Raw genomic sequence first — 25554 nt, 5'->3', positions numbered from 1 at the left:
ACACTTGGCAGTGAGGTAGCCTAGTGGTTCAAGTGGTTGCTTGTTAAAGACCCGGGTTTGATTCCCAACATGGGTGCAATGTGTGAAGCCCATTTCTGGTGTCCCCGTTGTCATATTGCTGGAATATTGCTAAATGCAACATAAAACCTTTCAAAGACTTGTGGGATTCATAATGTACATTATTTGTCGTGTATGTATCCTGAGAATCTTGTTAAGATAACATAAAAACAGTGATAATCACAACTTGGATTACTATGAAAACTCCAAGCAAATCAGACTCTAGGGCACCACTTCCTGAATACATGTTAACTAAAACCACATTTACCCACAAGAAAGCGATGGTCTTGTATGACAAAAGACAGTGAAAATTAAGGATTGACAGATGTAATACACCATGTAAAAAGAAATATCATTTAATGACATAATTGGTGGGAATTATAGCACCTTTGAATTAACTTCATAATCAGGTCTGAAGGAATTGTCTACTCTGAAATTATTTACACATTCAATCATGACTCTGTGAATGTTCAACAAACGTGTTGATGCTGATGATGTACAATGTAGATTAATGACTGAAGCTGCCAATGTAATTCCTCAAATTGAAAAGTCTTAATATATGAACACAGAAACTAGTCATAATGCAACATGATTGGGAGTGACCAGTCTTCAAACTAATATTCACGGATACTGATGAAATTTATTACCAGTAATTGATATTTAATAAATCTGTGAAGTTTCTTGAATGATAAACTTCAAATATAATAAACCAGTGAATATTAAAATTGGAAATTTTAATATAAATTGTATATTTATATATTTATCCTATCTCACGACTTGCACCTCTCTCTCTTGCTTCGACTTTTAGTGGAACGACTGTAAACTTTTTTCCATAGGCCTCCTTGTCCATTCGCCCGTGCACTCCATGCTGCTCTCCTTAATTAGCTTCCTAGTTCCTAATAAAGTTTGCAGCATGCTCCACTAATCGCCCAGAAGACTACCTTGAATGATCATTCTCATCTTGGAGCGGATGTTGTAATCTGAGTAGTGGGGAGGCCGGGCGGGCATCCATCGCGTGAGATAGGATAAGTATAAATATACAAGTTATATTAAAATTTCCAAATTTTTAAACTTATCCTATCTCTTGCACTTATCCCACGGTTGGAAGGCGGGCCGCAGATTACCCTTCTGTCTGGACAGAGCGTCTTGGAGCTGTGTGGACTGATGACAACCGTAGATAGCGATGTACAAGGGAGGCCTGTTACGCATGCACGCAACTCCTATGCTTGTAGTGGTTTCTCCTGAACCCCTTGGCTTACTACGGGAGATGGGTGCTGCCTAGTGATGTGGTGTTCGGCCGCAACCTTGTACAAGACAAGGGATTTGTAAAGTGATCTGGATCGATTCAATGCACAAACTGGAAACTGTGATCGTGATCTGGATCTATAAGGTGATCTGGTTTGCAGTTGCGATCTGGCTTGATTTGGTGATCTGGATCGGTCTGGCGATCTACTTCGATGTTGTGATCTGGATCGGTTAGGTGACCTAGATCAGTCCAGAGATCTGATTCGAGGTTGTGATCTGGATCGGTCCGGTGATCTGCATCGGTCCGGTGATCTGATTTGAAGTTGTGATCTGGATCCATTCGGTGATCTGGATCGATAAGGTGATCTGGATCTGTCCGGTGATCTGATTCGAAGAAGTTGTGATCTGGGCCCGTTTGGTGATCTGGATCGGTTAGGTGATCTGGATTGATCAGGTGATGTGGATCGTAGTTGTGCTCTGGATTGTGACTGCGATCTGAACGATCCGGTGATCTTGATCGGCACGGTGATCTAAATTGGGCTTTTGATGGTGATCTGGATCGTGAAGGTGATCTAGATCGTTGTGGTGATCTAGAATGATGTGGCGATCTGGATCGGCGATTAGGTGACGAAACCTGAAGTGATCTGACGCTATGGAAGGAGGTGATTGATACGTACGTAATAGGTGCTGAACGTCCTCAGATAAGTAAGAATCTGATGAAGCGTCCATAAAATCCTCTTGAACAACAGATGTCGCTCTCTTGCGTGAAGGTACGATTTTCTGTCGCTGTAACTTGATACGCTTGGCGGGAGTGGGATCAGATTCTGTTGATTTCCTGTCCCTATCGGCGATTCTCCGGGAGCAAACACGAAGGCAGGCCTTACAATCCTCATCTTTTAGTGAATTACACTTGCCACATCGTTTGTTCCAGTTACATTGTCCAATACGGTCACTGCAAGACGAGTGAGGGTCGAGGGATGAATAATTCGTCTTGCACTGAGCACAAACTTTCCTTTTCCTTGACTGATTATCAGTTTTCCCCATGATGTTAGGGTGAAATAATGTCCCTAATATACAGCATGTCCACACAGTCATGCGACAAGAAAGAAAAATGATCATTCAAGGTAGTCACGTGGGTAATAAGTGGAGCATGCTGCAAGCTTTATTAGGAACTAGGAAGCTAATTAAGGAGAGCAGCATGGAGTTCACGAGCGAATGGACAAGGAGGCCTATGGAAAAAAGTTTACAGTCGTTCCACTAAAAGTCGAAGCAAGAGAGAGAGGTGCAAGTCGTGAGATAGGATAAGTATAAAAATTATTCCTTTCAGTGAATTGTTAAAGTAACCACAAACAGTAGATTAACAATACCACCCAAAGATGAATCTGTACCTGCCTGATTTAAAGTATACACATATAACAGCGTGTAACAACTATCAATTGGAACAGACCTGTTTCACTTCGAGCTTGCTACCAAAAGTGTTTGTCAGATGAATTTAGGTTCCCAAACATATATTGACTATGACAGAATTTATTGTCATAAATTATTTTTACCACGTTTTGCATCACTTACTGATAAACGTATGAAGAAAATATATATCGGTTGACAGTCAAATTAAATTTTTCCTGTCATATGGCATAATAGCCTTCCATGTGATCATTCTCTTTCACCTGGTCTCGGGTGGGTGAAATCTTTGAATGACATTTAGAAGTGGAATGCATAAGAAAAGCAAGATATATGAATGTCAACTTCTTTATTCTGAATAACACAATGTTTGGAGTGTATGCTTGCTCCTTCATCAGGCAAGCATACGCTCCGAAACGTCATGTTATTCACAATAAAGAAGTTGACATCCATAAATCTTGCTTTTCTCTGGTGGGTGGTCTAAAATAATAATCTGCAATATATGTGAGACCTTTCCTGGAAGTACTGGTTATCAAACAAAGCATGTAAATAATCCATCAAGAAGGTTAATCCAAATCTTTTGGCATGGACAAAAAAAATTATCCAGCATTTCTCAGTTTGATCATAGGCCTTCTTAGCACGACCATGACATGTCGTGTTCATATTTCTTCCTCAAATTATAGGACAACATCTATACAACACTGTATACAACATACAACTGTGTCAAAATTACTGGTACCGACAAACATTTTCTTGAAGGACATGATACACATTTAGTAATCGAGTCCAGTCCTCGTCTTAGACTGGACACAGTAATTTGTTCTGTTGACGTTATCTGGAGGCGAACCAGGTGAGTGGGGTATCAGTTACTGAAGATGATCACATCTGAGTTTAGTAAAAGGTGTCTTTCAACAGCTTAAATCAAACCTACTAGCTTGCCAATCAGCTTGAGCCCAGTCCCCCTTGGAAAAATGTAGGTTTTCTTTTGCCATTTTATCTGAAGACAAAGATGATTTTAGGAAGAAATATTTTTTGTCATCGTTGTACATTGTGTGTGATTAACCTCAATGTGCTACAAGAATGAAGCCACAATAATGATGTGGCTATGAAGGTTCCAAGCTGCCATTTATGGCAGTGGTGTTTTTAATGGCAGCATGTTTTAGAGAATCCTCCCTTCATTTGTATGCCCATCACTGTGAAATGAGAGTGATCTCCCTTGGAAGAAGATGCGTGAATGCATGAGACGGTAGCCTGCTACAGTCTGCTGACAATGTCGATGATGCCACATGTGCCTGGGTCACACGTCCAGGAAGCCGTCGTTCTCCTTGTCATTGTCTTTGTCACCATCATAAAACTCGTTGGCTGGTTCAACCCTGTAAGAGAGAAACAGTGAGTGAGTGAGTGAGTGAGTAATGAGTGAGTGAGGAGTGAGTGAGTGAGTTTAGTTTTACACTGCATTCAGCAATATTCCAGCTAAATAATCAAGTCTGGACCAGACAATCCAGTGATCAACATCATGAGCATCGATCTATGCAACTGGGATAGGATGTCATGTGTCAACCAAGTCAGCGAGCCTGACCACCCGATCCCGTTAGTCACCTCTTATGACAAGCATGGGTTCTTGAAGATCAATTCTAATCCAGATCTTCACGGGTAGGAGAGAAACACTTACAGTTTGTTTGTTTTGGAAAGGAGGACACATGTGAATAAATGGCATGTAAATGAACATGCTTATAGCAGTAACACCAGGAACCAATATGCGAGATGCAACAAAGATTTTAGCAGCAACCTCATAACAACAAGCATGGGTAGTCAGAGGAAATTGTATCCTGGGCCAACTTATGCAGGCTCAGCACTACGACCATCTGAAGTCTATGTTAGGGCACGGAAGCTATGGTCACTGTAGTGCTAGGATCGTTATGTGCAAAATGATCTTGGAATCCCTGCACTAATAATTACAACAAAAATATGTGAACAAAAATATGTGAACAAACATATGTGAACAAGCTATGGCCTCACCTCTTGTCCACGTCGTCCTGGTGGTTCCTGATGTCGGGGTCCTGCTCCTCGATGTTCTCCAGGTTTAGGAGGTCGGGAGGGATGTCCTGCATCTGGACACTGGGGGCGTGAATCAGGTTCTTCAAGTTTTCATGAATCGTCTGACGTATGTGGTCCAGATACTGCAGACAAGACATCATAACATTATCTAACTCAAAAAGCCACACTTAGTTTGCATAAAATAGCAAAAAATGTAACACTTAATATACTGACACTTTAGTCCCACAATGAAACAATCAATACTTGAATTTGAAGACCATACTTCTGAAAGAAGGACGAGTCCACACAGATGAATGCCTCAAATAATATACTACACTTGTCTATGTTTTTCATAACTGAAAGTCTGAGCTCAAGACAATGTTCTGAGATAGAGGTGCAGATAAAGGTGTCGAGACATTATACACTACCTGCTTTGTGTTTAGGTTTTCCTGTTTTGTAGAAATGTCTGGATGGAGTGAGAAATCTGGAGCAAAGTATTCCAGGTATTCTGTGAAACAAGATCACATAGTCATTATTATATTCATGAAATGCATTGTACATTCACATTCAAGTACATGTAACTTTCATTCACATACATCTCAAGATGTACATATGGACAAACAGAAGATAATTTAATGGCACCAAAATGTTTGTTGCTTAAAGCCAGATTCAGTAATATACAATACATGACAGATGCTTGAAAATGATGAGACCCTGACCAGACAGCTGAGTGATCAATAGCACTTATCCACAATGATGACATGCCATCAGCTGGGTCATGAGGTCTGACTATCTCATCTATTCAGTCCACTCTTACATTAGCTGCTGGGGACCTCTTCTAACCTGGAATTTCCATGTATTTGTTGGTGCCTGAAAGATCATCTTCCTTTGATTCTTACCATTGTAAGGCAGTTCGTTAGAAATCTGGTCGTCCAGTAACACAGATGTTTCATGAGTCCAGCATCGAGCCACATTCCTCTTGGTGTAGCCCCCTCCTCCCAGGACCATCATGGGCAGCCCATACTCCTTGACCACCTTCACACACTCACTGAAACATGAACACAGTTTAATATAGTGTCACACTCACTGAAACATGAACACAGTTTAATATAGAGTCACACTCACTGAAACATATGCACAGTGTAACATAGTGTCACACTCACTGAAACATAAACAGAGTGAAACATAGCATCACTCACTGAAACATGAACACAGTGTAACATAGCATCACACTCACTGAAACATGAACACAGTGTAACATATTGTCAACACTCACTGAAACATGAACACAGTGTAACATAGCATCACACTCACTGAAACATGAACACAGTGTAACATAGCATCACACTCACTGAAACATATGCACAGTGTAACATATTGTCACACACTCACTGAAACATGAACACAGTGTAACATAGTGTCACACTCACTGAAACATATGCACAGTGTAACATATTGTCACACACTCACTGAAACATGAACACAGTGTAACATAGCATCACACTCACTGAAACATGAACACAGTGTAACATAGCATCACACTCACTGAAACATATGCTGCACTGTAACATATTGTCACACACTCACTGAAACATGAACACAGTGTAACAACACATCACTGAAACATATGCACAGTGTAACATAGCATCACACTCACTGAAACATGAACACAGTGTAACATATTCTCACACACTCACTGAAACATACATCACAGTGTATGATAGTGTCACACACTCACACTGAAACATATACACAGTGTAACATAGCATCACACTCACTGAAACATGAACACAGTGTAACATAGCATCACACTCACTGAAACATATGCACAGTGTAACATATTGTCACACACTCACTGAAACATGAACACAGTGTAACATAGCATCACACTCACTGAAACATGAACACAGTGTAACATAGCATCACACTCACTGAAACATATGCACAGTGTAACATATTGTCACACACTCACTGAAACATGAACACAGTGTAACATGTCACATCATCACTGAAACAGTGTCACATACTCACACTGAAACATATACAAACAGTTGTAACATAGTGTCACATCATCACTGAAACAGTTGTAAGTGTTACATTGTGTCACATCATCACTGAAACAGTTGTATACATTGTGTCACATCATCACTGAAACAGTTGTATACATTGTGTCACATCATCACTGAAACAGTTGTATACATTGTGTCACATCATCACTGAAACAGTTGTATAAATTGTGTCACATCATCACTGAAACAGTTGTATACATTGTGTCACATCATCACTGAAACAGTTGTATGTATACATTGTGTCACATCATCACTCAAACAGTTGTATGTATACATTGTGTCACATCATCACTGAAACAGTTGTATACATTGTGTCACATCATCACTGAAACAGTTGTATGTATACATTGTGTCACATCATCACTGAAACAGTTGTATGTATACATTGTGTCACATCATCACTCAAACAGTTGTATGTATACATTGTGTCACATCATCACTCAAACAGTTGTATACATTGTGTCACATCATCACTGAAACAGTTGTATACATTGTGTCACATCATCACTGAAACAGTTGTATGTATACATTGTGTCACATCATCACTGAAACAGTTGTATGTATACATTGTGTCACATCATCACTCAAACAGTTGTATGTATACATTGTGTCACATCATCACTGAAACAGTTGTATACATTGTGTCACATCATCACTGAAACAGTTGTATACATTGTGTCACATCATCACTGAAACAGTTGTATATACATTGTGTCACATCATCACTGAAACAGTTGTATACATTGTGTCACATCATCACTGAAACAGTTGTATGTATACATTGTGTCACATCATCACTGAAACAGTTGTATGTATACATTGTGTCACATCATCACTGAAACAGTTGTATACATTGTGTCACATCATCACTGAAACAGTTGTATACATTGTGTCACATCATCACTGAAACAGTTGTATGTATACATTGTGTCACATCATCACTGAAACAGTTGTATACATTGTGTCACATCATCACTGAAACAGTTGTATACATTGTGTCACATCATCACTGAAACAGTTGTATACATTGTGTCACATCATCACTGAAACAGTTGTATGTATACATTGTGTCACATCATCACTGAAACAGTTGTATACATTGTGTCACATCATCACTGAAACAGTTGTATACATTGTGTCACATCATCACTGAAACAGTTGTATATACATTGTGTCACATCATCACTCAAACAGTTGTATGTATACATTGTGTCACATCATCACTGAAACAGTTGTATACATTGTGTCACATCATCACTGAAACAGTTGTATACATTGTGTCACATCATCACTGAAACAGTTGTATGTATACATTGTGTCACATCATCACTGAAACAGTTGTATACATTGTGTCACATCATCACTGAAACATTGTGTGTCACATCATCACTGAAACAGTTGTATACATTGTGTCACATCATCACTGAAACAGTTGTATGTATACATTGTGTCACATCATCACTGAAACAGTTGTATGTATACATTGTGTCACATCATCACTCAAACAGTTGTATGTATACATTGTGTCACATCATCACTCAAACAGTTGTATGTATACATTGTGTCACATCATCACTCAAACAGTTGTATGTATACATTGTGTCACATCATCACTGAAACAGTTGTATACATTGTGTCACATACATTGTGTCACATCATCACTGAAACAGTTGTATGTATACATTGTGTCACATCATCACTGAAACAGTTGTATACATTGTGTCTCATCATCACTGAAACATCATCACTCAAACAGTTGTATGTATACATTGTGTCACATCATCACTCAAACAGTTGTATGTATACATAGTGTCACATCATCACTGAAACAGTTGTAAAAATTGTGTCACATCGTCACTGAAACAGTTGTATGTAGACATTGTGTCACATCATCACTCAAACAGTTGTATACATTGTGTCACATCATCACTCAAACAGTTGTATGTATACATTGTGTCATTTTGACTAACATTCTGGCATAATGAGTTCCATCTCACCCATGCCCCTTGATACTGAGGTTGAAACATCCCAGTCTGTCACTGCCAAGGGAATCTGCTCCACACTGAAACAGCAGGTGATAAACATGCATTACACCACACCAGCAAATCATGTAGATATAACTTAACAGATACACTTTTTGTTTACTAGAACCTCATCATTTAAAATATTAAAACAGCAGATTCCACATTTCCATGTCGCAGCTAGGCATGTTTTTCAAATCAGCTACAGAGATAGATGTAGAACATTCTGCATCAGCACCTAACCAATAGAGCCTCTATTCTGTATGTCTAGTCACTGCACAACAGTGTGATCTGACTATGTAGACTTGCATTAACTTACCTGTAAGACAACACATGTCGGCTGATAAAACTCCATCACTGATGCAATGACAGGTTTAAACACCTGCATGTATGCTGAAATTGTAAACAAAATAACTCATAACAATCATTAATCAGTGCTGACATGTCAGACTCACATGCATGTCATTATATTTATGCATAGAAATCTCATTATGTATAATTAACATAATGTAATATTTACAAACATGAAGTTATCCATCTGTAGAAGTAGTAGCATTGGTCCATTGCTGTAAATGGATCTTGAAGGGTTGAAACTTCTTTGGAATGTCCACATGAGACTATATATTCCTTCAAGTTGTTTGTTAAAAGATAACTGTATCGACCAAAACTTACTTGTGTCATCTATTCCTTCTTTGAGAGGTACATTGACTGAATACTGCCTGCCACTCTCTGCACCAAGCTCGTACATGTCACCTGAAAATCAGACACATGCATCGTGACAATCACACCAGCTGCTGAACTTATGTCTCATTTGAAATATGAATCTCTCAGTGTCAATCTGCTATGAATAGGCAGTCATACTTTCCACAGTGTAATCATATCGCATTGAGCAGTTTTTCAATTTAATCTACTAAGCAAGGGATGCAGCGTACCCTAAATAATTCATTTCAAGTGTCCTTACAGAACATAAGAAGGCCCTGTAAAGTAATGAAATTGTTGAATGACCAGTTGAATTCCTGTGAAAAGTTAAATCTGGGAGCGTTGTTGTACTCACCTGTTCCTGGGAAGAAGAAGTTGCCATATTTATGGAAGGAAACTGTCATCACTCTGTCTGTGAGGTAGAATGCTTCTTGGACTCCATCTCCATGATGGATGTCAATGTCAATATACAACACTCGTGGGTGATATCTGTAATTAACACATGTCAATACTCAACAGTTGTGGTGATATCTGTAATTAACATGTGTTAATATACAACAGTGTGTGATAATATACAACACAATATCCAACAGTTGTGGTGATACTTGTGGATGATATCTGTAATCATTAACACACAACACTTGTCAATATATACAACACTTGTGGTGATATCTGTAATTAACACAGCAATATACAACACTTGTGGGTGATATCAACGCTAAGCAACGTTGGGCGCGGAGAGTCCTTGGATGGACTATTAACCTTCTAGCACCTCACTGGCAGCTTGGGTTATCCGGGGTAATAATAACCAGATTATATTTGTGCTGGATTTAATCGCTGATTGTTTCTAACTACTGTGATGACAACAGTGTTACACTCACATAATTAGTATTATGGGAACGAAGGTGCACAGTACTTACTTCAACAGTTCGAGGATGGCAATGACAATATCGTTCACATAACAGAAACCAGATGCCTGGAAAAGACATAAAACTGTTAGCTACATGTTATACATCGGATACCACAAAAGCTGTGTCATTAACACTACATTCTAAATATATGTATAAAACTTGTAACAAATTGAGTGATTATCTGGGCATGCTACAGAGGTGATTCACTGCTATGTACAGCTTAGCTTGTACTATTTGATGTCTGCTGGTAACTATTACATAGGTACAAGTCCATCAAGATCCTTATAGATGCTGATACTGATGCTGTAATGACAGTCACAGGCTCTGTCAGCATGCTCAGTACAAGTCTTAAGAGTATCATTAAAATGTTCATAATTTCCAAACCATTTACTTAGTACACCACCCAATTTAACTGTCATTATTATTTGAACTTTAAATTACAAACAAGGTCAGTTGTCATACCATGTAGCATCCTGCAATATATGGAGCCTATGGATATAGTCATGTTACCTCATACTTCTTGGCATGATGCAGACCCCCTGACCAGTTGACAGCAATATCACAGTGCTGCACGGGGAGAAGACAAAACATCAGGGAATGGTCAATTTTACTGATATCTCTTGATAATTGTCAGGAACAATTAGGGAATGGTCAATTTTACTGATATCTCTTGATAATTGTCAGGAACAATTAAGGAATGGTCAATTTTACTGATATCTCTTGATAATTGTCAGGAACAAGGCAAATCAGACAGTCTGATGAGTGACTTCCCAAAGGTCTTATTGACCTTCAGTTGACTCGAATCATTTTACACGTGTCTTCATATGCCCGAATTTTTTAAGGTTTGGACTAACAGATTCAAATGTTTCTGCATAAATTATGTAGTCTATTACTGGGTCCCAATCCACAAAACTTTCATAACGTTACCGCTCAGGATGTCAGGGATTTCCTTAATTCCATTCATAATTTATGACACTATCTAACATGAATAAAAGATTAAAAATGTCAAACATTTAACTCAATCCACTTTCATGGTCAAACAACATTTTATCTTGTCTGTACTTACATTGTTGTTGAGTTTGACTGCCCCTTCTAATGAGGCTCCAGTGTACATTGCACAAAAGTCAAACAGTCCATCAAACACTGGACTGAAAAAAATAATATCACACATGCCATCACAGGTTCTCAACATGCTCAGATGTACATCATTCTACACAAAAAACACTTTTCTTTACTGCATCTCAAGATAATTACCAGGGTTTTAAGGGACGCAGAAATTTGAAGATGTACCCCCAAACTAAAATCATGTGCGTCTCTGTGGACGGAATATAATTTTATTCTGGGAAAGAACTTTAAGAATTTGTAATGATATCCTATATTAAAATATGTCATTTTTTAAGTAAAATTGATATTTTATACTTATCCTGACTCATGATCTTTTGCTTATCTCCCTTTCCCTTTTCGAATGGTAGTGGAACACTTGAATCCCTTGAAGTTCCCTAAGCGGACGTATAAATACACTCACCCACGAAGTTACCTCCCTTTGCCTTTTCCCACGAAACCAGTCATGTGACATGCCTTACCCATGCACTTGGATCTGCTGTGAAATCTCAAGTGTCTTCAACGGGGAGGTTGGGAGGGCTTCTTCGTCATGAGTCAGGATAAGTATAAATATCAATTTTACATAAAAAATTACATATTTTTCCTTATCCTGACTCATGATCTCTTGCTTATAGAATCCTACGGATATGTGTGGGTCAAGCCTCTGGATTCAACAGCTGTCCTCAGATACGTTCTGTATCCCCCCCATGGGAACTGCGAACGGCATTTCCATGATCCTATTCTTCCAACTTCCGTTATAACTCGGGGGGACCACTTTCTTGCCTTACTTCAATCTCAGACAAGTTCAATCATGTTGATTCATGTGGCTACAGATAAACTAGTATTCTCCTATTACTAGATATCTTATAACAACCCATAGATTATGATAAGATCTTTATCATAAATGAGTTGCGACCCCTTCACGTACAGGTAAGATCTTTACCCGTACAGGATCTTTAATCACTCATGCTAGCCGGTCTTAGACTGTGCGCATGGGCTTTCAAACTAAAGTACTGTCGGAAATAAAAAACCCTGTTTTTTCACATTTATATCTATAATTTAGGTAGTTAATATGTGAAAATGTGAAATATCTGTTGAACTAAGTTCGGCCTAACTACAGTCTCAGTGGTAGGGAGATAGGAAACGTTAAAAAAGGATTTTACTGAGGAGATATTAGTGCAGAAATGAGCAATGCGGTTATTTTCAAAGTCCGAAGAGACTTATTTGGAGCAGACCATGGCTTTATGCAAATTAGTGTGCGATGATATTGTATAACAAATGACACTTTTTGAATGTCCATTTTAAAATTAGACTTAGCTTCATAAGAAACGATAGCAGACGTAAAAAATAACAACTTTAATACAGAAACTATTAAGGATATAGATACCATTGAGTCTCACTATCACTACAAAAAGAAACAGGTAGGAGGGGTCGTCTCAAAAGCAAAACCAAGACGGGTGTTGTTGACGGCAGTTGGGTTTGGGTTTGGGGATAGAGATATTAGCTAAGATTAGAAAATCAGTCGAGGCATGTTCAATACACATGAAAAAGCATAAAACATATTTGAGATGACCCCTTGTGTCTGTGGGCAGCACGTGCATTTCATGCCAAGTGAGTTGATGGTCCGTCGTCATACCTGGCTGAGCGACCTAATTGCCATCTATAGTCTGATCTATTGTTTTCAGCAGCTGTTCGTATTTTTTCTAAGTTTTGCCCGATTTTACTAGTAAACATGCTTTTCTGGATGTCCTATTACACATCCCACTGAACGCCCAGTTAGGCCGATGTGGGTTATTTCGACATATGCTATTTGCAATTGTGTAAATTTTAAGGATACAGAGTAACAGCCTAAAAACAGTTTTTTTCTATTTCCGACAGTACTTTAGTACTTTTCCTTAGTAAAAGTTATCAACAAGTCAGCGTGATAAAGGGTGAGATTTTCCAACTCAGCGCTTTTGAGGAACCGTTAGTTGTTGTGCTACAACGAAATTGGTGAATGCCTGAGACGTCTTCAGTGGCTATGTCTCGGAGGTAGTGGTTAGCAAACACCGTGTCTGACTTCCAAAAGCAGCCCTCCATAATTGTCGGTATAGAGCAATTTCCGTGCAGAGCTAATGTTGACGTCTAGGAGGTTCAAGTCCTGCTGCTTTATAGGCTCACAATATAACGGCTCTCATCCAGAACGATATGGTCATTCTTGCCGAAGTCTCTGTTGATAATGGGATGAATAGGCGCTTGAATTTTTGTCTCCTCGTCTCAGTCTTTTGAAGATATATCTTCAGGGCTCTGACTGGACACAAGGATAAGTCCTCTATATCCTGTGGACCGAGGACTGTAGACAGCGCTGGTACGTGGAACTGTCTATCTGGTTGACCAGGTAGCTGGTTCTTGGCAATAAAGTCCCATCTAAGTCCTAGATGAACTGCATTATGTTGCCCTCTGTCGAATGTGGTTCGACCAAAGTCCAGTGCATGTATCTCCGATATGCGAGCTGCTGTGGCTAACGCAAGCAGGAACAGCGTCTTCTGTGTTAGCAGCTCGAGTGTAATCTGATCTAGTGGTTCGTAGACATCACTGGTAAGATGACGCAGAATTACATTTAGATCCCAGGCTGGAGCTCTGAATTTCTTTTGCTGGTCCTCCAGCTTAAAAGATCTCAGCAGAGTAAGTAATTCTGGTACTTTCATCAACTTGATGCCTGTTTTCATCGTAATCACTGTACTGACTGACTGACTGAGTTTGGTTTTACGTCGCTTTTAGCAATATTCCAGCAACATCACGGCGGGGAACACCAGAAATGGGCTTCACACAATCACTGTACTGATTGCAGCGAGGTATGTAGATAGTGTCGAACCCTTGAAGGCTTCAGATGTCTGGTCTGTCTAAGATGACACAGATATTCGGCCACTTGAGGATGAGTGGCTATCATCGCTATGAAGCCTTTCCGCCTTGCATAAGTCTCAAACTTCAGGCATTTGTCGTCATATAGGTTACGAGTCGATCTGCGTAACGCTAGCGTTACTGCTTTGACTGCCCTGGCGGAGTATCCTCTTATCTTTAAGCACGTTTTGATACGGTCCACACGTGTAACTGGAACACTGTTGGGTTTCTGTGGACTTGCTTGGTGTGCGGATGTATTAGTAGGTGCGGCCAATCTGGTAATTTGATTACTGGGTTTCCGAGATCTTCTATTAGGTCTGGGAACCATGCTCTCACTGGCCAATAGGGCCCGACCAAAGTCAGTTGTAGCATCTGAGTCTGTTTCATCTGGAACTGGCGAGTATCAGGGTGGAAAAAGAGTAGCGCCTGTGGTTGTGTTCTGTTGAATCTCGTGGCAAACAGGTCTGTATGCAAGAATCTCGTGGCATCCTATCTCCTTTATGTTCCGAAACGCTTCTGGATGGAGCATCCATTCCGTAGGTGACGGGTGTAGTGGTCTTGAGAGAGTGTCTGCCAGTACTTTCTTGGCTCCGGGTATGTGACACGCCTTTATCCAGATGTTTGCTTCCTGCGTGATCTGGAACAACTGGAATGTGAGCTGCAACAGGCTTGGTGACCTTGTGGATCCTTGCCAGTTTATGGAGAACGCCACTGTGGAGTTGTCCGTGTGGATCATCAGCATTTTGTTGTTCAGCAAGCTCGACCATAGTTGTAAGGTGTTGATCACTGCTTTCATCTCTAGCAGCTATGTGAAGCTGCTGTTCCATTTTGGACCACTTTAGCGACGCAACTTGATCGTTGAGATGCGCACCCCATCCTTGCATCGAGGCGTCTGCGTAGAGATGTGTGCCGAAGGCCGGCTCTCTTAAATAGGTTCCTTTGCAAACGTTCAACCTGTGTGTCCACCACAGTAGATACCTCCTGAGGTTTTCTGGCAGCAAGGTAAGGTCGACGCTGTCTAAATGTATTATCAGGAACCGTTGCAGCGGTCTTAGTTGTAACCTTCCTGTGCGAGACAAGTCCTGCGCCAAGGCTAGTAGACCGAGTAGGCATTGCCATGTTCGTAGTGTTAATGGAGAGATGACTGCTTGTTGAATCATGGCTTGTATCTTGACCCAATGATCTTCTGGGCCCACAATTCGATTCTGTGTTGTGATAATTCATATTCCCAGCAACTGAAGATCTTGTTTGATTCTAACTCCAATTTACATCAGGTTCACTAGCCAAGTTCAGCTGCTCCCTGAGGTGATTGGCACTTTGAAGAACCTGTATGCCGTCGTCCAGATAACCGGCACTGCGTAGACCTCGATGTTGCAGATAGGTGCCGATAGGCTTGGTTATTCGTATGAATAATCATAGAGCCTACGATATTCCAAACGATAGGACGTTCCATTGGAAGTGCTAACCTCTGATTGCAGTGATGATACATCATTCTTCCCCTTATATACGCAGGCGATCTGTGTTGACATCGAAGCGTTGTCTATTTATAGCAAGGCTGTCTCCCGTGTATCATCGCAGGGGACAGGTATTCATACCAGCTTTTATCAGCGACAACTTCCAAAATAAACATCGTTTATCCTGCTGTCAAGACTAGACATCTATTAGATTCCCATGATGATAACAGGCCGTAGTTGTATACTGTTTCCAAGGCTGCCGATGAAGTATTCCCTCGTACCACGGGCTTGTTTACAATGAGAAAACATGCTGGAGCCTGCTCTGTCAGTGGGAGGCGTTTTCTGACGTGGACCAATCAGCTTCAAGCATGACGTCACCAGTGTTGTAGCAAGTTGGCCTCCATAAAATCTGATGCAATGTAGTTGGTTGAGTAAAAGCGAGCGTAATTCTACGCCTCTCATATAAACCTCTTGACTAAGGGTTGCTCCAAGTGTAAATTCTTGTTTAGTGATATAATCACTTATTCCCCATGACGAAGGAGGCTGTTGAGACATATGTCTGTATGGATCTTGAAGAAATACCGATGTTGAATCTAGTTGATAGGATATAATTCCTAATCCCCACGCTGAGTGACGAGTGTTAATACGATCATCTGTACGTCCGTTCAAGGATACTTGAAGGCGATGTTAACCTTAAGCCCTTTACAAAGGTTGTCTTGAGGTTCTCCAGTACTTGAGATATCGGCTTCATAGGTGATATCATATTGGAGTCGAAGTCATCAGCGTATATGCAGTACGTCTCTGTTGGGTTGGAGTGAGTGAGTGAACGACAATATCCGCAGGCCATCTGCTACCCGGTATAAGACCTCATCCGTTTTCATCATTGCTTCGTTTTATTCAGCTGTATGGTAATAGAGTCGACGTCAACATCCTGCCTGTTGATGTAAGGGTTTGTTAACCCTAGGGTTTGCAAACCCTGTAGATGTCTATGTTGCTGTTATCTGCGTAATTTTGAAGAATAGGGCTAAATAAAAAGGATATGATGCCGTATACAGGACTCCAGTGCTCGCCCAACCATCCGCTTGGGCGAAAAGGGAGAGAGTGACAAGTAAGTCACGTCACATGACTGGTTTGCGCGGGAAAGGGCAAAGGGAGGTAACTCGTGGGTGAGTGTATTTATACGTCCTTTTCGGGAACTTCAAGGGATTCAAGTGTTCCACTACCATTCGTAAGGGAAAGGGAGATAAGCAAAAGATCATGAATCAGGATAAGGAAAAATATAGACATTCTGTTTACAATTATTATTCTAATGACATTGAAACTAACACATATTATAGTATTATCATTATCAAATGGGAAGCATCCATGATCATTGATTTCATGCAAATTTGATAGACTCCCAATTTTTCGAAATGGACTCTCAAAAAATATGCCCTGAGTCCCTAGGAGTCCCAGTTTTGAAGAGCTATGTAAAACCCTGATTACAATTGTTTTATGATGTTATTGTTAGTTTGTCTGAATCTTGTACAATGATATTTGGGTAGCAGAGATTTAGCATATTTAACACTTTCAAATGTTCTTTTTGCATGTTGAATGCATGTCTTTATCAGCTGTGATGAGAAGTGACCTGTTATGAAGTAAATATAGCACACAGTCTTACCAGTCTTCCCCCACATTGAACATACTGAGTGACTTTGTGAAGCTCTGGACATTGTTAGGTGTCACTCTTCGAAGGAAGTCAATGTAATCTTCAGAGTGAAATCTGCACATGTCATGGAAGGTAGCTCGGTATGGTCTGTACACCTGTAATGTAAAATACACATAAAGCATACACCTGCTTATACCTAAAGGGCAAGCATACATGAAAATAAATCTTGTTGTTCAGCAATTTTAAACTTAAAAAAAAGTTTATCAAGTAACAGATTCAAGAATCTGTATCGAAACTTCGCACTAACGAAATAAAAGAAGTTGTTATTCATAAAGTTTGTCAATATTGTACTTCCCAACATATAAAATGCCACTCAAAGAAGTGATGTATCTAGTAGTTTTATTACCAACACAGTACAGATATCACAAGTAACTAATTTATTGTTTGCATTATATTGATTCATATTTTGCTTATTTATCAAGACTTCTATTTCCAAAAGAAATATACCATGGATTATGTCCCTTGCAATATGACATCTATGGTGCCAAGTCATACACGTATAACATCAATAGACCTTATTTGACCCATTTCATGTAGGTACAGGTATGTGGTTCGCAAAAATGTATACATTGTTCAGAAAGTGTTGCAACATTCTTATTTCTGCATACAGTGTAACCAAATTGTAACACATTCAAATTAAGTGAGTTGTCTTTCTTGTCTTCGTTATGAAAATACCTAGCCATCGACAAATGTGCCAGTAAGTTTGCTACTCTTCTCATAAATTGTAAAATATGTCGATCATCTTAAAGTAAACAAGTGTTTGCCACTGATAATGGCAATGTCCTCCGCCGCTAAAGAATGGAATATTTATAACACATTTACTACTTTTATTTTTGGTCACATACAAGAATCACAATCTGCATAATCACCCAATGTTGGCTGTCGACATAATTGAAGACACTGAGTACAACAGTTCATGAGATATCGCGTTAACAAGAGTTTGAAAAGTGGTCAAAGTGTCGTGGTGACCTTGAAAATAAGGTCACGGTGACCAAAATCAACTGGTGTCTGGGTAATCCCCCAATGTAGGCTGTCACCAAATTTGAAACATTGGGTACAAAAGTTCATGAGATATCATGTTAACAAGAATCGGGTTGCCTATGAAAACACTTTGATGTTGAAACAATTTCCAAATAATACTGACTGACTGAGTTTGGTTTTACGCCGCTTTTAGCAATATTCCAGCAACATCACGGCGGGGGACACCAAAAATGGGCTTCACACTCCAAATAATAATAATAATAATGAGAATATTTATAACCCGCCTTTTCCAGGATAGATATCCTGCTCAAAGCGCACAATCTGATCATTATTACCCAGGATAACCCAAGCTGCCTGTTAGGCACTAGAAGGTTAATAAATCACAAATACAAATGCATCTCGTAGTTTTGAATTCTGTGAGAAATTCACACTTCTGTGATGTCATTCACTCATTGTAGTGAGTAAAAAATTACTGAAAACTACATGCATTGTAAATCTCGCCATTTCTGACACATTACAAAATCACCATTCATGTATTTATTACGTGAATTTAAAAAAGCAAAGTTATCATGGGTATTTTCCTTTCATCAAATCACCAGTGATCATTCTGAAACATCAGCCATGTCCCCCAGAATTGCTAAGAATGTTTTGGGAAATATGAAAACATGAACACTGAAATGAACTTTCCGCCATACTACAGAGTGTTTATTAACTTATGATACCTGTACTGTTGGTTATGTTACGTCCATTACAAACAGTCAATCTATCCTGCTGCATAGTTTCATTTATAAGGCATCTTTCATACCTTTTACAAATTTCTTCACGGTTAAAATCAGTTGCCACCAAATAAGTCATAATCTAAGGGGGGTAACTCTGGCATGTTTAGCTTGGAAAACAAAAGCCTCATAATGGCATAACATTTTGAGGCTTGTATTGAGTATTCTACTTTCAATGTGGTAAAATGGGTACAATGATATCAACTAATTCTAAAATTCTGTTTTGTTTTACATAAGAAACAAACATAAGAAAAAACATATTTTTTAGTGTCCACTTCCCCTTTAACAGTGGTAAATACCATAGGTATGATAAACAAAGTATACATACATTGCATTACATTGCATTACATTGCAATGATTAAATGTTGACATTATACCCATCAGACACTCCAATGAAGGTCTACAACATATTCTACACCAACCATTTACACTTAGAATGCCTTGTTACAGACACTGTTAAAGACATCCATCAAGCACACAGTCCAACAGTTGCCAGAATTGCAAATCAGGCTTACATGAACATGTTAAGTTATAATATTACATAACTTATGGTGGTTATAACACTGTTATGTTTCACAGAGAGGGCATTCCACTGTGGCATATTTAAATCTCATTTCTTTCCATCTTTATGATATCCCTCAATGGCTTTTTTAAGTTGCTCCTGAATCAACCAAAAAGGCATGCACTAACTTCGGACTTGTAACCATGGTAATACAATGATGATTAGCACATTCAAGGGGAATGGGAAAATCTTTTCAATTAATACTGCTTAATGAACTGTTCAGTGCCAATGACAGTGGTACATGTACCTGCACCCCTGAGTTCTTCATTACCTTCATTTTCTTGTACAGTCCATAATGCAACACCAGGCAGTGTGTAAGTGATATTCTGTGTGGTTTCATAGGATGTCCTGGACCTAGAAAACATAACAAATGATCAAGTTAGGTGTCATGAATATGCTCATAATCATTCTATGCACACAAGATATATTGCTATATAAGCAAAACTATGGTAACAGGGACTTGAAAATTAGCATGCATTGGAATTATCTTCAGGTTGTTTTGGACCCTAATGATCATCAAAGGGTGCTTGATCAGAAATGGGATTCAAGGGCTAAGGTGAATACATGTAAATGGGTTTGAACCAGCGTCTCTGAGCAAATTAGCACCACAGCAAACTGTGCTTTTACCAGCAGTATTAAGTTACCAATGATCGGTTCAGAACCAAAAGTATTCAAAATGAGCTTTGTCACAAATTATAGAATCTTATGAAAATGTAAGTGAAAACTTTCATGCTATTTTATCAATCTCATTACACTAGAAAATGACACTGCAAACGTGGTCATGACGGTACAAAGAGCAAAAGTTCAAGCCACACTTATCATATACTAGTAAACAAACAATTACACAGGTCTTATAATGTTACTTATATTATTTGAAAACAATGGCAGTTCACTTATGGCATTTTCATGGGTATTTCCCTTTTTTGTTTGCGGTGTTTCCAGTGCTGTGTGAATGTCATACTAACCATAATGAAAGTTGCCAACATCCTGGTCATAGAAGTAAGCAACTGTTGGAGTCGGCATCGTTAATTATGTTTTATTGATGCAATTTATGGATCACATAACTCAGAATACGAGGAAAGGCCAAGACGGTAGCCTTTCTGTACCGGAAGCTGCTCTACAGCGCCCCCTGCATCCAAGGGGGTTAATTTGACACGACAGATATATCACGTGACGTTGTAGGCAACGTGACAGCATGTAAACATCAACGTGGACTTCCGTGTTTAGTCATCTGTCAGTACGCTCCACGTGGAGGTTTTCTATATCACACCCGTGACGTAAGCAGTTCAAAACTATATATATAACATGAAGTCTCTTACAGCGATATCAGAATTTAAACTGACGTTGACAGTCAAATTTATTTCTACAGCCAGAGTCTCTGGCAGAGAGCGGAGCCACCATAATGATTTCAGTCGCACAAATGCCGTGTACCGTTACTTCCCAGCCGAGCCAGGAACCGATTTTTAGTCACCAGTACCAAGAGGAATCAATTCTTGATGCTGAGATAAGTAATGTGTTAAACTCAGTGAAGGATTTACTGAAAAAATACAGAATGTACAGCAAGGCTGCTGAGTCGAGTGTTGTGTCAGGCGGACTACAGCAGTATCTTATCAGACAACTAAAACGGAAAAATGTTACCCCGGACAAGTCAACATTAGAGCGTCTACAAGCTCTTTACCTCAAAGATTCGGCAACTGTTCACATGCTGCCAGATAACGTATACAACAATCAAACTGAAAACAATACTCCAAGATTTAACCGTCTTCCAGTAAGTAAAACTGTTTTTATTTTGTTTGCTTGTTTGTTGTTTAACTCCGCAATCAGCAATACCCCAGCTATATGGCGGCGGTCTTTAAATCATAGTCTCGACCAGACAATCCAGTGATCAACTGCATCAACATAGATCTACGCAACTGGGAAACAATGACATATGTCAACTAAGTCGGTGTGCCTGACCATCCGATCCACCTCTTACAAGGCAGTAAAATTGATTATGTTAATTACACGAAATGTTACTGTATAATGAAAATCAACAGCTACATATGATGAATATTAATGAAACTGATAATATAATAATTGTAAGACCATGTAGATCTAGTAATGATTTTTAATTACGTATGTTTATGACTGTTTAAGGTCATCATTCTCATTAGTCATTGATCAAACTGTTGTGAAGTATTATATCAGTTGTCTTTGCCATTTTTAGGTCAATTTGAAACTGCACATATTTTCCTTCCTGGATGCCAGAGGGTTGTGTCAAGCTAGTCGAGTATGTCGTGAATGGCATCAGCTGACGTCTGATGCATTGTTATGGCAAAGGAGACTCAAGATAGATTTACCAAAATGGGAAGTTCTGTCTCACACAGCGAATCCCAAACTGTATCAGGAAACTGAGTCAGAACTGACAGATAAAGAAGTGTAAGTATTTTTCATACAAGTAGTACTTATGCCCCACTTATCATTCTTCTTTTAACTTTCTTTGCTATGAACTGATTCAGATATTTTTAATGGAATTAAGTTTGTGACTGGGTTACTGTTATATTTATCAATGATTTCTTCTTGTTGTGTATGTTGTTAATATCAAACAGTAACCAATGAAATTTAAGAAAGTGACATTGTAGCATTGACATTTAATGCATAAGGATGACTTTGGATCAATAGTAATAATTCTTATGTTGATGAACATAAAGTGATGAATCCTGCTATTTTCAGTTACTTCAGATGTTCCCCTGAAGTTCAGCAGTGTCAAAGACAGGAGCTCTCAACATTCCACCAAGTATCACAGGTGCTCAAGTCATTCCTTCCAAAGAAAGCCCCTCGTGTTGCCATGTTTGGACCAGGCCTTGAAACCAACACCAGCAGCATTGTCAGGAAGATGCTGTATGAAGACAATGAAACATTCCAAAGGATAGCAATGTTTCCTGGACAGTTTGAAGGTGAGTTATTCCTTCTGTGGTCCTAAACATGCTTTATCCAATGGTCGCCCCAAAGTTCCAGGGTAGAGGTCTGCAACCTATGCTTGTCATGAGCAGTCACTAAGGGGATTGGGTGGTCAAATTCACTGACATGGTCGATGCATGTCAAATCCAAGTTGCATAGTTTGAAGCTTATGATGTTAATCACTGGGTTGCCTGGCCCAGAAACGATTCTATGATGTTCACACATTCTCTGTTCTCAACAGGTATGGGGGCTGGTATGACGATGAAGCTGCGTTCAGGCAACAACTTCCACCTGACTGTTCTGTACACAGCAACAAAGAGGGAGCGAGAGATGACACAAAACCGAGATAGACTGGCTACAAGTAAACTGCTGAGTAAGCAGAAACAGAATGAAGATGGCACTGATAGTGAAACCTACGAGCTTCAGCAGTCAATCAAAGATCTGTGTCACACCCTAGATGCCTTTGTGTTTGTAGTGGATGCTTCCTGCCCAGTGGAAACAGGTGGGTGATCACGGTCATCCTTATGACTTGGTAGAGTCTGTCTGGCCATGACATTGTGGTTACTTCCTCACTTGGTTTGCCTCTAATTTTGTCATGTAGGTTTTTATACTTTCACAGGACTAGATGGTATACTTTTAGGTTTCTTGGTAAACTCTCAAGACAGGCATCCTATATCATTCACACTTGGCATACTTAGCCCTAGCAACTACAAGCCCAAGGAGATCTAATACAGAACTTTCAAACAACCACTTTTTTAGCTACTTTAAATTGTATGAAGTATTCGAACTGAGGAGGTAATGCTTTTTCTAGTTACACAGATATGTCTCGGTTTCACATATGACTCAATTACAAATTCTAGACATACTGACTGCCTGTAACATTGGTAACAAACCCAACCCAATAATGTCTCTATTTTCATTTATGGCTTTGTTGATGACAAATCATGTTTACAATTCTTCACTTGTTGTTTTTCTGTTCATTATTATCTTACTAGGTTATCATTAAGTCATATTGACCAATAGTAATTTTCTTCACTATTATTATTTCAGTGGAGAGTGGTAAAAGAGAGCTGTTTGCCATGATCAACGAAAGATGGTTAGCTCCATATGTTCCGGTTCTGGTGCTCTCGTGTATCCCAGAATCATCTTCTCAGAGACTTCCTGCTAGTGAAGTTGTGCTGGCACTAGATCTCTGTGAGCTCAACAGGCCCTGGCTGGTAGGTACCATGTAGGGAACTGGTATCAAGTCAGTGTCCATCCTTATTAATCCAGGGTACTTTAGGATAATTATCCTGGATCCATTCACCACCTAGTTCTGTAGTGATGTGTTTCATCACTAACTATACTACTCACACTTTGATAAGGATCACAAAAATTCACAACTTTACTTACACGAAGATTTATAAAATGAAATTGTATCCATTTAAAACTGGATAAATAATAATATGGTAACACCTCTTTAGGCACACAGCCACTTTATTGTAACCTTATGCACTTGATACATCAGTAACCATAAGAATGGTTTTCATGGCACCAATCAACCATTTTGCAAGTCACGGAACGAGTCATTGACAAATAAACGACACCTGTCAATAGCATGTATGGGATCCTCAAGAAGCAATGACATACTGAAACCTAGGAACCATGCTTACAATAAGCTTGCATATTTAAACCAAATTTGTCCCCACATCAGTTTTCTATTGAATCCATGATTTGATCCTTAGCAAAGAGTGAATAGTATATTTATAGGTCGACTTAGAATGTGTAAATTTTATCACCAGTTACTACGAGACTGATTCCACATGTATGTTTTGTTACCAACTGTGAGGAGGCTGACTCAATATTTATGTATTTTATTTTGGTTTGCAGGTGAGGGATGCTGTGGTTGATGGTCTCACTGGTGTGGAGAAAGGAATTCAATGGATTGTTGATCAGTCTCAGCACAAGTAAACACAGGAGGCTGAATTGTGACTGATGTTCCCACAGCATAATGGCAGGAGACATGATCACTGGGAATGCAGCCGTCTTTTATGAAGATCACTTTGAATGGCTGTGCAAGATTGCCGATTCCATGTTGACCAATATTTCCTCACTGACTCCCTTACATGAGTGAGTGAGTGAGTATGGTTTTACGATGCTTTTAGCAATATTCTAGAAAAATCATGGCGGGGGACACCAGAAATGGGCTTCACATATTGTTGTACCCATGTGGGGAATCAAACCCGGGTCTTCAGCATGCCAAGCAAACACTTTAACGACTAGGCTACCCCCCACCGCCCTTACATGAAGTCAGGGGTCATTGTGATGCAGGCATGACGAGCATTACTGACTATGTGGAGGACCTTAATGTGATATTGTCAACTATTCCACTTCATGGCATGACATAGAAATCTCAAACTTAAACCAGAGTAGGTGTTAGAACGTTTTTGATATTTATGTATTTTCATATTGTTAAAATATTGTTTTGAAATCAAATAAATGTGATGGCATTGATGTTTTTGGTTTGGTTTTGAAATCAACAAGTGTGTGATGTTCATGGATGTGTGATCTCAGCTGTGACAAGCCCCAGTATATCACTAGCACATTCACTGTCATGGACAGATTACCTATCTGGTGAGTGTCCTCCCACAAGTCTCATGTCAGACAGCTTAAAACAACACTATGTGGCTGATAAATATAAATAGTACCTGTGTTAACATAGGAACAGGAAGG

General features: G+C 39.3%; 2 protein-coding genes and 1 long non-coding RNA gene across 3 annotated transcripts; 1 reads left to right on the top strand and 2 right to left on the bottom strand.

The window, feature by feature from the left end:
* Positions 1-3716: 3716 nt before the first annotated feature.
* Positions 3717-21014, bottom strand: LOC124275295 (histone deacetylase 3-like). Its single transcript, XM_046710777.1, has 14 exons — positions 20868-21014; positions 20174-20256; positions 17536-17678; positions 11507-11588; positions 10951-11007; positions 10450-10505; positions 9885-10018; positions 9503-9583; positions 9150-9223; positions 8807-8871; positions 5640-5788; positions 5169-5248; positions 4723-4883; positions 3717-4076 (listed from the first exon to the last, which is right to left on the bottom strand). The coding sequence occupies exons 1-14, from the start codon at positions 20923-20925 to the stop codon at positions 4001-4003; spliced, it is 1299 nt and encodes a 432-aa protein (XP_046566733.1). The 5' UTR covers positions 20926-21014; the 3' UTR covers positions 3717-4000.
* Positions 21015-21078: 64 nt separating this feature from the next.
* On the top strand, positions 21079-25335 carry LOC124275291 (F-box only protein 4-like). The gene is made up of 6 exons (XM_046710775.1): positions 21079-21670; positions 22109-22320; positions 22615-22838; positions 23084-23344; positions 23893-24059; positions 24712-25335. Exons 1-6 carry the CDS (start codon positions 21305-21307, stop codon positions 24790-24792), a joined length of 1311 nt encoding a protein of 436 aa, XP_046566731.1. The 5' UTR covers positions 21079-21304; the 3' UTR covers positions 24793-25335.
* On the bottom strand, positions 24301-24718 carry LOC124275293. Its single transcript, XR_006898245.1, has 2 exons — positions 24486-24718; positions 24301-24451 (listed from the first exon to the last, which is right to left on the bottom strand). It is a non-coding gene; the product is annotated as an uncharacterized LOC124275293 (long non-coding RNA).
* Positions 25336-25554: the final 219 nt, after the last annotated feature.

This window comes from Haliotis rubra, unplaced genomic scaffold, assembly GCF_003918875.1.
Source record: "Haliotis rubra isolate DU_JTF1 unplaced genomic scaffold, ASM391887v1 Scf2, whole genome shotgun sequence".
NCBI classification, from domain to species: Eukaryota; Metazoa; Mollusca; class Gastropoda; order Lepetellida; family Haliotidae; genus Haliotis; species Haliotis rubra.
The sequence above is the reverse complement of the archived record's forward strand: the minus strand, read 5'-3'. Positions and strand labels throughout refer to the sequence as shown.

Bases quoted from the DNA above. Each gene is read 5' to 3' on its own strand.
- LOC124275295 (XM_046710777.1), bottom strand. From the start codon at position 20,925: ATGCCGACTCCAACAGTTGCTTACTTCTATGACCAGGATGTTGGCAAC. The intron at 4,884-5,168 runs GTAGTGTATAAT...TCTTGTCTGCAG, and splicing joins AAAACCTAAACACAAAGCAG to TATCTGGACCACATACGTCA. The intron at 4,077-4,722 runs GTGAGGCCATAG...TCTCTCTTACAG, and splicing joins CAGGACGACGTGGACAAGAG to GGTTGAACCAGCCAACGAGT.
- LOC124275291 (XM_046710775.1), top strand. From the start codon at position 21,305: ATGATTTCAGTCGCACAAATGCCGTGTACCGTTACTTCCCAGCCGAGC. The intron at 21,671-22,108 runs GTAAGTAAAACT...TGCCATTTTTAG, and splicing joins CAAGATTTAACCGTCTTCCA to GTCAATTTGAAACTGCACAT. The intron at 23,345-23,892 runs GTGGGTGATCAC...TTATTATTTCAG, and splicing joins TTCCTGCCCAGTGGAAACAG to TGGAGAGTGGTAAAAGAGAG.